General features: G+C 47.9%; 1 protein-coding gene across 1 annotated transcript in view; it reads right to left on the bottom strand.

The window, feature by feature from the left end:
- Positions 1–344: 344 nt before the first annotated feature.
- Positions 345–12,467, bottom strand: part of BRINP1 (bone morphogenetic protein/retinoic acid inducible neural-specific 1) — a 198,343-nt gene continuing 186,220 nt past the window's right edge. The window contains exon 8 of the mRNA XM_015408431.1: positions 345–1,485. Within this exon, the coding sequence (XP_015263917.1) occupies positions 345–1,485 (1,141 nt within the window). The remainder of the gene's footprint in view (positions 1,486–12,467) is intronic.

Raw genomic sequence — 12,467 nt, forward strand, 5'->3', positions numbered from 1 at the left:
TTTTTTTAAAAAAGTAACCATTTCTGCATCTTTTCTAGTTTTACCACCCACGCTGGCTGTTGCTGACTCCTACCAAGCAACACCCCCAAGGAATCTCATGTTCTGACCCTGTTTTCTGGGTATAGGGATAGCAAACATGCCCGACAGTTTTACACAACTGCTCGAACGGCTTTCTTTTCATTTTCCAACAAATGAAGACTTCTTCTCTCCCCCCCCCATGTGTATATTAATTACATTTTACAAATTTTCATATTTTTAAATTTCTCTTTCTTTTATCTTCTTTTTTGTTTGTTTGTTTGTTTTTACAGCAAAAAGGTGAGTCACCAAGTACATAAAAGTCTGGGTTAGCAGAGTTTGGCTGTCATCTGATCCGACTGTTTGAGGATTTCGGTGTTGTACAGATCCAGGGCATGGTTCACGCGGATGATCTCGCTGTTGGTCAGTTTCAGGCGGTGCTTCAGCATACAGGAGAACAGATCCAGCTGGGGCTTCCCTGGTGCTACCGGAGGCGCCAGTCGATTGATTCGGTCCCGTATATCCAATAGCAAGAGCATGACCGAGGAGGAAGAATAGAACTGCCCGCCTTGCGTGTACGACTGATTGACCTGTTGCACCGCGCTGCGCAGCAGGTCTGCGTTGAATCGCAAGCTGTACCCGAACACCTGAATGTCTGAGATCTTGATGTAGAACTGACGCTTGCTGGGGTCAGAAAGGTCCACGGGCCCTTGGCCGGTGTCGTTGCGCATCAGGGAAGGCAGCCGAGTTCGGCTGCGCAGATAGATGTGGACAGTCTCAAAAAACGTTTTCCACCGGTTTCCCAGCAGAAGGGTCCAGTTATAGCACTGACTGTTCTGCAGGCGGATTTTCTCCCAGCGTGGATAGCCATACTCGCCGAAGGGCATGTTCCAGCCCTCGGAGTGGCTCCCACTGAAAGGGTTAACGTAGACAAAGAACATTGGATCCAGGCTGCTGTTGCGCATTTGGCAGATGCGCATGGAGATGCCAATCACCATGTGAATGAAATCCATCCGGTTCTTGTTGCTTTTCAAAGTGAGGGACATGCGCTTGCGCCATCGGGGGTCAAAGAAGGTGTCCAGGCGGATCTCGTTGCTGATGAAAGTGGTGTGGACATACAGGCGGGAGTCCATCTTTTGCAGCAGGTACTTTAGCTCCAGGTCCTGGAAGTCCAGGTCTGTCTCAAAGCTGATGAACTGCTCACTGCGCTCTGAGTCCACGTTCTGCGGCTCGCACCGACCTCGAGAGAGACGGTAGCCCTTGTTGCAGGATCCACAGAGGGAGATGTTGGCCAGGCTGCACATGGCACAGCTGTTGTTGCCTCCGATGATGCATGGAATGGGCCGCTGGCACAGGCTGGTGCTTCCATGGCAGACACAGCTACGCTGGCTCTCCAGGAAGGTCCCCCAGAACCCATTCTCATTGCAGTAGAGCAGGGATTGGACACGGGACAGCCATTGCTGTATTGTCCTGAAAGGAAGAAATGAAGGAAAATCAGGAGTGCGTTCCTAAAGACTGGGACCCCGGCCTATTACACTCAACTGTAAAGCTATCAAGGAGTGTTACCACAAGAGCACAGGAGCCCTGAGGGATTCATCTATCCCAGCCTCCTCTACCTGTAGCCATCCTGGTGACTCTGGAAGGACAAGTGCTCTCCCTCATTGTACACTGTCCAGCAGTTTGCATTTAGAGGTACTGCCTCTGCACATGGAAGTCTCATTTAACCATCAAGGCTAGTAACTGTCGGTAGACCTCTTCTCCACGATTTTGCCTAACCTCCCTTTGGAGCCCTCTAAGCCAGTGGCCATCACCGCATCGAGTGGCAGCAAACTCATTTTGTACCATGTGAAGAAATGTTTCCTTGCGTGTGAAGAAATGCTCCCTGACCCAACCTGCCAGTTTTTTTCTGGTGACTCCAAGTTCTTACATTATGAGAGATGGGAAATCTCTCTCTCTCTCTCTCTCTCTCTCTCTCTCTCTCTTCATCATACATGATCATCTTTTTTTTCCCCCTTGTTAAGTTGCAGCTGACTTATGGCAACCTCACAGGGTTTGAAGGCAAGAGATGTTCAGAGGCATTTTGCCACTGCCTGCCTCTGCACAGCAACCCTAGATTTTCCTCGGTTGTCTCCGTGATCCTATACATCTTGATGCCCGCCCACCCCCATCTTAGCTGTCTTTCTTCCCCAACATTTAAGCATCAAAGCTGACATATTCTTGGAACAAAGTCTGGGAATCTGTTCCTTTCTCTGAAGCATCAGTGCTTGTGGAAACCACAAATCAGAGACATTGGGGGCCCCACTGACTTGCATCTCACTGGGATGTACCTTGGGGACAATCTGAGTCGACGTAAATGATACTTTTTGATGAGAGAGAGAGGGGGGGGGGAAGACAGGTGACCCAGATGCCATAGAACCCTCCCCACAGACATCCCTCCCATCGGGAAGTGAGAAATGATCCACAAAGCAATGGGCCATGGTTTTCTCATGCGACAGTTGCATTATGCTTCCTCTGGGTGGGTCCCCCACCAGGAAATAGGAGACAGTGGTGTTTTCAAATTCCTCCCAGGAAATCTCCCATTTCTGGATGGAGGGGATGCCAGGTGGAGGGAGAGAGAACGAGGACCATTCTTACCTAAGGTAGCCACATGCTGTTGCTTTCCCCAGATACCTCTCTCGCCAGGAAATAAGAGGTCCAAGTAACAGCCCAGAGTCTTTTGGAGAAATCTCCCATTTCCTCAGATACTGAAAGGAGTCAAACAGCAGCTTTCTGGCTCTCTTTAGTGCTGTTTTACCAGTCCCGTGGAGGGAGGGGGAGTGTGTGCTGGCTCAGTGGAGGAGGATGAAGTTGGGCTGCTAACCTCCAGGAAGGACCTGGAGATCTCTTGGAATCACCACTGCTCTCCTGATGACAGAGATCAGTTCCCCTGGAGCAAATGGCTCATTTGGAGGGGTGAGTCTGTGACAGTATAGCCCACTCCTCCCTTCCCCAGGCGCTACCCCCAAATCTCCAGGAATTTCCCAACCTAGAACTGACAACCGTAGAATGAGGTATGGTAGCATGCTTAATTAGAGGAAATCCTGCCCTTGGCACAAGACAGAGGAACCTGTAGGGGGATACTTCAGCCTTCCAGGATATTCGATGGATGACCTCAAAGGGACTTTTATTGCAAAGGGACTTCAGGAACAGACTAGAAAGGGAAATTGCTGAGTTACAAATCTCAGAACAATGGAACTCCCAGGACTTAACAGGGATACTGTTTTCTTATCTCATTACATATGTTAACATCATGCAGTCCTTACATCTGTATCGTTACCAAGAAGGGCTATGCATCCTCTTTATTTTATTGTATTTCTTATTTGGAATAGTAGATTAGAACAGTAGATTGTAATCTAATGAATAATAGAATGCAATGCAATTTGGAATGGTAGATTGGAATGTATTTCTCTGGTTGGTGGACAGAGGAGATATGCTTGTTGGCCAACCATACCACCTCAAAGAAGAGTATGCCTGCACGCTTGAGAGGAGACGGCTGGAGCCCCTCTAATCATCTTAGTTCTTGGTTTATCTTCTGCAGCTCTGGGGTATACCGTGGCGCTAGTATGGCATGAGGGCAAAGGGGACACCAGGGAGCGACCTCGTCGATGGCTTCGGAAAGACGGGAATACCAATCTTCCACCAGCACATCTAATGAGCAATGTTCCCTCTAAGCTGTGAAGTCTTGTGAGCAGAAATTCTACTTTGTGAGCTTCTGGCATGAAAGTTGTGAGCGGGCAACTTGGCTGCTGCATAGATTAGTTTGCTCTGGAGCCATCCCTTCCTGAGCTCAGTCAAAAATGTGTGAGCTGGAGGCTAAAAAACTGTGAGCTAGCTCACACCGGCTCAGCTTATAGGGAACCCTGCTAATGAGCTGCTAGAGGGAATCAGATCCCTCAGAGCTTCCTGGAACCTATTGGGGTCCATTTGACTCCGCGGGTGAACACAAATTCACTTGCCACCTAAACAGGGAGGGTTAGGGAAACCCAGCCGAGCCTTCAGGGCAAGGTGGTCTGACCACAGAACTACATCAGCAGTAATCCGGTCCACCATAATCCCCGATGCAAAGATAAGATCCAGCGTGTGGCCTGCTTGATGGGGGGGCAAAACAAACCGGGAGAGTCCCAGCGCCGCCATGGATCACACTAGGTCCATGGCCTGAGCGGAGGTCGCATCATCTGCATGGATGTTAAAGTCTCCCAAGACTAAAAGCCTGGGGTACTCCAAGGCCCAGCTAGATACAGACCTGGCAAGACATTTGCTGGTGTGTTAGGCAGACGGTACACCAGGCAAACGGCCAAACTCTCCTCGACCTCCCACACTAGGCTGACATATTCAAGGCTGGCAGTCTTGGCCTTAGGGAATGTCTCCCAGATGAGTAATGCCACTCCCATCCCCCCGCCCATCAATCAACCTGGGCGGGGGGGAAGAAAAGAAAGGGGGGGGGGGGGGGGGGCAGTTGACTTAGGGCAACTGTTTCGCCCTCCCTCACCCAGGTCTCAGTCATGCAAGCTAGGAATACTACCTGTTCCACCAGATAACACTGTAGAACAGAGATCTTATTGTTAATAGAACTGGCATTGCACAACACCAGTGTCGGAGAAGGGTATACCATCCTCTCCCTAGAGCCAACATCTATTGAGATGGGACAGAGGTCGGAAGGGGACTGAGCATATCCATGCCTCCGTCCCCTTCCCTTATTCTACCTCATCCCACCATCAACTAAGATCTGATGGGATCAGGCTAGCCTGGGCCATCCAGATCAGAGAGGGGCTTTTGCATACACAGAAATATATGAGGGCCCCCCCCCTAAATATTTCAGGGTTTTGAATGTACAGAAATGTTTACTGGAGAGAAACTCCTAGTTCTTCCAAAATACATCCATTTTAAAAGTTTAAAGCACGAATAAAACAAGCCCCTTCAAAATTAACTCAGGACAAGTTGGCGCAAGATATGCAAAGTTGCAATTTTTTGTGTGGAACGTTTTTTATAGTAATGGACATACGATGCCAGACATTGGTCCGTTCCGCTCTGGTTCGGTTGGCAGCGTCTCTCACTGAGAGAATGCATTTTCCTAGCACATTCTACCTGAGATATTTTAACTGGCAATGCCAAGGTTTGAGAACAAGTGTAAGGAAAACAGTCGTGAGAGTCTGACCCACAAATCAAGTAGTCAACAAGACTTGCAAATAAAACATGTACTCTGCAATTGACTTATGAGCCCCTTCTCCTAAAAACAACACGAGCTGGACATAGAAATATAAATACTAAGCTGTCTTATATGGAGTTGGCCCATTGGTCCATCTAGCTCTGTGCTGTCTACTCTGACCAACAGCAGCTCTCCAGGGTCACTAGCAGAGAAAGATCTTTCTCAGTGTCTTTTGGTAGAGAAGAACTTGGGTGTTTCTGCCTGCAAAGCAGGTCCTCTGCCCCTGAACCATGCCCCTTTCCCCTAGACAAACTGAAACCTCTACCCATCCTCCTGCTAACTCAGTAGTAAAGCATGCTTCAACTGGTAGCAGCTCTACAAGCAGAGTTCTGTCCTAACACCTACTTCTGCCTCTGTACATAAGTACTGTCAAATCACAACCAACATGGTGACCCCAGCAAGGGGGCTTCCAAGGCAAGTGAGAAGCAGAGGTGGTTTGCCATTGCCTTCCTCCGCACTGTCTCCCTTGGTGGTCCCCCATCCAAGTACCAACTCTCCACAGCGTCAAGGATCAGATGAGATCAGGCGATACCATACCATTTCACATAGCCTGCTGCTACCTAAGATCCTTTAAATGGAATATGAGCCTGGGACTTTCTGCATGGACAACTTATGCTCCCGACTGAGTTAAACCATTGGTCCATCTAGCTCTGTATTACCTACTCTGGCTGACTAGGGTCCTTTCCGCACTTGGCTCTCATCCCTGGTTTTATCAGAGTTCAACTCGGGACACAATACCTTGCATTTATCCCTGGTTATAACAGCATCCGTTTATCCCGGGACAAGTGTGGGGCAAAAATGGGGTGACCTCAATGTAATGTGGAGACAAAGAATACCCTGAGATAATTACAGGGGTGAACTCGAGTGTAGTATAGAATCTAAAAATACCCTGAGACAATTACAGGGATGAACTCGCGTGTAGTGGAGAATGTAATTTCGGGGACAGGGTTGAACCAGGATTTAAGGTCTAGTGCAGAAAGGACCTCTAAGTTCTTCAAGGTATCAGACAGAGGAAGGAATTTCCCACCAGTTAGAATCTGAGGTCCTGTAACTTGACATGCTGGGGACTGAAGCTGGGGTCTTCTGCATGTGAAGCAGGGGCTCTTCTCCTAAACTCTGGACCCACAGTGTCGTAGGATGATGGTTAGCAGGGTTGATAGTGCTTGATATCTATTACGTAAAACTGTAGTTGATTGCTGCAAATACTTTGGGCATCTGATCTACCTCTCCTTTTGCTCAAGTCTGTCTTACTTCCAAAAATGTTCTTTTCATCAGCTGCCCTCGCTTTCCTGAGGAAGGGGGGGGGGGCGAGACAGCTCCTTCCATTGCTCAGCTTTTAAATCTCTCACTCCCACAACTGAGCAGCCTGCCCTGAGGCAAGCAATGCGTCACCACCCATTCAGAAATTACACAAACAGGTCAGCACAACAAAAACACATTCCTCATTGGACTCCCTTTTTATCAGAGTCACCTCTCATTTTGTTTTGTTTTTTTAATTAACTTCATTTGCTGCGCTTGTTTTGCAAACAAAAATCACAGGTGAGAGAGAGAGAGAGAGAGAGAGAGAGAGAGAGAGAGAGCGCTTTATAAATTTGGACTCGCACCTTTTGGAACCATTAAAACTGGCTGAACGCAACTTTCTCTTTCAGCATTCAGCTCTATTCTGCTTCATTTCCGGAAGGGCAACTGAGTGTCAACACGTTCCTTTAGGCTATAATTGAATATAGAACATACTATTTCTATTAGGCCTTTGTGAATGGGACAGAGAGTCTCATGCTGTTAATATAACCACTCCATCTTTTCAAAGCCGGTGGCATATATTAAATGCTGCTGTCTCGGTCGGGGCTTTCACACAGCCAAAATTGCCCCAGTATGGGGCCATCCTGGCTCTAATTTCATGCTAGGTATAGGCGGCAAGCTCTCCCATCAGGCATGTGACAGTGATGGAGGTTGGGAAGTGGGTGGCGGATGGATTTCTGGGGGAGTAATGACACTTTTACCACTCAGTCACTCCCCAAGAGGGCATTTGGTCTGTGTACCATCCATGGTCCCTACATCCCAGCATCCTTTGCACACAGGAGCCAGGTGAGGTTGCTGGCAGGTTGGTCCTTTGGGGGGGGGACCAATCATGGCTTGAGGAAGCTAAGGGGGAAGTGCTATGACTCAGCCGCCCAACTCATCGTTGGCATGCAGAAAATACTGAGTTTAATACATGGTAGAATTCAAATAGCAGGTGTTGGGGAATGTCTCACTCTGCTTGAAACCCGGGAGAGCTGCTGCTGGTCAGGGTAGACAATACTGACCTAGATGGATCAATGATCTGACTCAGTAGGCAGCAGCATTGTGTGTAATGCTGCTTGCCCTGAGTCGGATACCAAATTTTGCTTTATCTAATCATGAATCATCTGCAGCTTAATCATAGAACTATAGAATCACAGAGTTGGAAGGGGCCATACAGGCCATCTGTATGGGATCAGCCTAGAGCATCCCTGACAAGTGGCTGTCCAGCCGCTGCTTAAGGACTGCCAGTGAGGGGGAGCTCACCACCTCCCTGGGCAATTGATTCCACTGTTGTCAAAAAGTTTCTCCGAATATCCAGCCGGTACCTTCCCACCCTTAATTTAAATCCATTATTGCGAATCTTATCCTCTGCTGCCCACAGGAACAGCTCCCTGCCCTCCTCTAAGTGACAGCCCTTCAAATACTCATGTTCCCCTCAACCTCCTCTTCTCCAGACTGAACATTCCCAAGTCCCTCAGCCTTTTCTCATAGGGCTTGGTCTCCAGGACCCTGATCATTCTCGTCATCCTGGCTAGTATACCTTACGGGTTCTGATCCTAAGACTCCATGTGACCATGCACAGCTGCATTATACTGAGTCAACTGGTCCATCTAACTTAGAGTTGTACATTCTTACTAGCAGACAAAGGTCTTTGCAACAACTGCTTCCGGAGGCCATTTAACTGGAGATGCTGACATCTGAATGTGGGGTGTTTCCTGCCTGCAAAATATGCACTTGTCACTTAGCTGTGCCCTGTGACTTCAGTTTGCACCATTGTTGACCCAGTTTCCCCTCCATGTGCTATGCACATTACATAATTAATAGGGACACCATGTGCTGCAGCCCATAATAGGCAAGATCGAAACTTGACTTCCATTCCCCACTGGCTCACTGCTGTGGTGAAAGAAAGTACTCACGTACATAATGGGATATACTGCAGGTGCACCCACTAGGTATGCTGAGTTGTAATGTGTGTCTCAGTCACCTCCATAAATGGTTTTCCCTCAATTTCCCCAAGATTATCCCTTTCTCATCCCCTTTTAATTTTGTCTGTGCTGTCTTGTGCAATCCCCCTTCCTTGTCTGCCATTGGCTACACTGTGGTGATGTAACAGAAAACCTCTGCATTCACCATCTTGCATTCCTTAACTGCCAATTTCATAAAGAGATCTTGAGAAGAGTAGTGATATTTCTAAAATCCCCCTCCTTTTAGTATGCCTTATTGGAAGTCTGCTTTGAAATTGTCTATTGTTTTGATTCATTATCTGTTTTATTGCTGATGTTATTGGGAGTCCCTTTGTGAGAGATGGTGCTGGGTTATAAACAGCTGTGTAAACATTTTTTTAAAAATAAAAAAATTGGTTGCTTCTTGGATTTTGTAGTTCTTGATTCCCTGGCCTTGTTTCTGCAGTGGAACTGACATATTAAGGATCCTCCAGTGTTCCATTTTTGTTTCCAAATTTTTGCAGGGCATCATGGGTGCACAGTGTCCTGCGACTACCAATTATCTCAGTTCATTTACATCTTTTCCCCATATCTCTTCTTAAAATCTCCATGCATGTACACATTGATAAATATTGCAAAAAAGCAATGATATGACAGTTATACCAAGATTCTTCCTGTGTGGTATTTTCACAGTGTGTTCGTGCAACCATATAAAGGTAAAGGTTACCCTTGCTCAAAAGCCAGTCGAATCTGACTCTAGGGGTCAGTGCTCATCTCCATTTCTCTGTGGTCATGTGGCCTGCATGAGTAAACGCCAAGGCACACAGAATGCTGTTACCTTCCCACCGAAGCAGTACCTGTCTATCTACTTGCAATTTCTTGCTTTCGAACTGCTAGGTTGGCAGGAGCTGGGGCCAGAGACGGGAGCTCACTCAGTCGTGTGGCACCCGGGTATCGAACTGCCGAACTACAGTCCTTCTGGTCTGCAGCTCAGCGTCTTAACCTCTGAGCCACCACAGCCCCATAGTGCAACCATAAAGCACTACAAAAAAAGAATCCCAATGTGGTTCTAACATACAAGGGTGTGTGTGGTTTCCTTCTTTTTCTGTAAAGCTTTACCAATCTCTGTGTGAGCATCCATAACAAGGAGACATGAACAGGAGTCAGGGGCACATGCCCCAGTGACAGAATTAAATTTAGAAATAAATTAAGAACGAAAACACTGTACAGAGTGAAATCCTGGAAGCCATAAGGGAACAGAACGTTCACTCCTACTTCAGGCTCATCAGGTGATTGGATCTTAGGAAGGAAGTGTTTCCACAAGTCTATTGAGTCCCATCCAACATGGGTATTTTAGTTCAAAGCAGCCTGGACTGCTGCGTTTGTCTTTACCCAGCTGGTTTCCACCACCCCCCTCGTGTCCCTAAAAATGCAGAATGACAAACACAAGGGGGGGGGGATGCTAATATGCCTGGTGGTGTTGACTTAAACAAATCAGGCACATCACTCATTTAAAAACTCCGCTGCCATCCTGCATTTCGTCCCATTTCACCCAGATTTTGATAGCGCTCGCCGGAGACTTTCTTTCTGCCTGGCTGGGTTTTTTTTCCAAATAGAAGCGAAATGCTAAAGACATATTTATCTAAAAGCTTTAGAAGAGTACGCTTGGCTGGAGATACGCTAGGTGCCTCTTCCCAGACTCTTATTTCTAAGCTGATGAATCAAAAATAATATATGTATGATTTCTCCCCTTACCTTCTCTTTCCCCCCCCTCCCCTCTCCTTCCCTTCAGAAGTCAGGTTTGTTTACAGCAACTTAATAAAATGGCCAAGATAGGGAACACGCTTCAGAAAGGGAATGCTGATGATAAAAAATAATTAACCTTGAAAATAAATATTTTGCCCTCCTTCTTGCAAACCCTGTGGAATTCTGAATAGTTAGGAGTGGGGGGAGGAGTGAGAATGAGTGCTAGGAACAGTGTTGGCCTTAGGGTGGAGCAACCTGCGAGTTAGTTGTCTGATCACTGTTTATATTCCCTCATGCAGAATGTTTCTTTCTGGGGAGGGGGCCAGGAAGAGGAGTTTGTTTAACACTGGGTGATCAGTCAGAGTGGAGAAGAAGGAGGAGGAGGAGATTGGATTTATACCCCGCCCTCCACTACCCAGAGGAGTCTCAGAGCGGCTTACAATCTCCTTTCCCTTCCCCTCCCTACAACAGACACCCTGTGAGGTAGATGGGGCTGAGAGAGCTCTTTCGAGAACTGCTTGTGAGAGAACAGCTCTAAAAGAACTTGTGACGGACCCAAGGTCACACCAACAGCTGCATGTGGAGGAGTGGGGACTCAAACCCAGTTCTCCCAGATTCGAGACCACGCTCCTAACCACCACACCAAACTGCAGTGGTTACAGCGTCAGACTAGGATCTGGGAATCCCAGGTTCAAATCCCCATCCAACCATGGAAACTCGCTGGGTCGCCATGAGTCAGTCACACTCTCTCAACCAAACCTACCTCACAGAATTGTTGTGAGGGTAAAATGAAAGAGGGGAGAATAATGTTGAAAGCTGATTTGGGTCCCCACGAGAACAAAAACACAGTGGTGTACAAAAATACTTATTTTTGCTCTTTTCTCATTGAAAACATGCCCCCCCCCCCAGCAAGGGGAATTTTACTTTTTGGGGAGATGACCCGGGGATGTCATTTTTCAGTAGGAACTGGCCGGGGAGGCAAGAGTCAAAAAGCCCTCCTGTTTGCCACCTCCACAAAGCAGCAGCAGTGACTGCATTTGAAAAGGAAAGAAAAAGTCTTATCAGAAATATCACAGAAGTCACCACAACATGAAGTTTCACCCTTTGGCATTACTGCACTAGAAGCAAGCAACTAAAGCCAGGGTTACTTGGGCTTAGCTTCTCACGGAAGGGGTCGGCTTATGTCTAGGCTCCACTAGGGTTGACAACTCTGGATTGGGAAGGTGCTGAAGATCTGGGGGTGGAGCCTGCGGAAGACAGGGTTTGGGGAGGGGAGGGGCCTCAGCAGGGCCCACCCTCCAAAGCAGTCATTTTTCTCCAGGGGAACTCATCGCTATAGTCTGGTGATCAGTTGTAATTCTGGGAGGTCTCTAGGCCCCACCTGGAGGTTGGCAACCTTAGCTGCAGCAGGGGCCCAAAGCCTCAGAAAGCAAGTCCACCTCTGATTTGCTGTGGCACCTGTCTTTTTTGTGCCATGAGGCAGGACTGACCATCCCTCCAAGCCAATCAGTGTGGAAGCAAGGAGGAGGGACCAGCAGCACTTCACTGCCTGCTCCCTCTGTCTGTAGGGTATCATATGCTAGAAATCCTAGCTGCTAACTCCCTGGGTGATCTAAGAGCAATGGTAGCACCAGAAAGCCACAACCACTACTGCCTGTTTTCTGCCTGCCTCTGAACGAGGAGGAAATGGGGTGGTGGAAGAGGAGATGGTGGCAGTGATACTGAGGTGGTAGGGCAGCAGTCGGCCAGGGGAGGGAGTTAACCCTCCCAATAATATATGCAATGCCTGTAGCTTTAATAAACAGATGCCCTCAGTGGGGACTTGCAAGGACTTGCAAGGGAGACCTCATTTCCCCTCTGTATTGTCAGCCTTCAAGCCTTGGTTTCTAACAGTAAAAGGATGGGAGAGGGGGCAGGGCCCTCTCTGATTGTTTCAGCCTTGAGGGAGGACTCATAGGGGCCAGGCCTTGCAGCAACAAAACTTCAGAGATCTGTTCCCCTGGAGAAAATGGCTGCTTTGGAGGGTGGACTCTATGGCATCTATTCTGTTGAGATCCCTCCTCTCTCCAGACCCTGCCCTCCCCAGGCTCCACCTCTGATCTCCAGGAATTTTCCAGTCTGAAGTTGGCAATCCAATCTTCATCTGATGTTGTATAGGCAGGCATGGCTTGATTGGGGCTCTATTTAATGATGCTTCTTAGTGGAGGAAGTGAAATCTCACCTCCTCCTTCTCGGAT

The sequence above is a fragment of the Gekko japonicus genome, unplaced genomic scaffold (assembly GCF_001447785.1).
Source record: "Gekko japonicus isolate JY-2015 unplaced genomic scaffold, Gekko_japonicus_V1.1 scaffold811, whole genome shotgun sequence".
NCBI lineage: Eukaryota > Metazoa > Chordata > Lepidosauria > Squamata > Gekkonidae > Gekko > Gekko japonicus.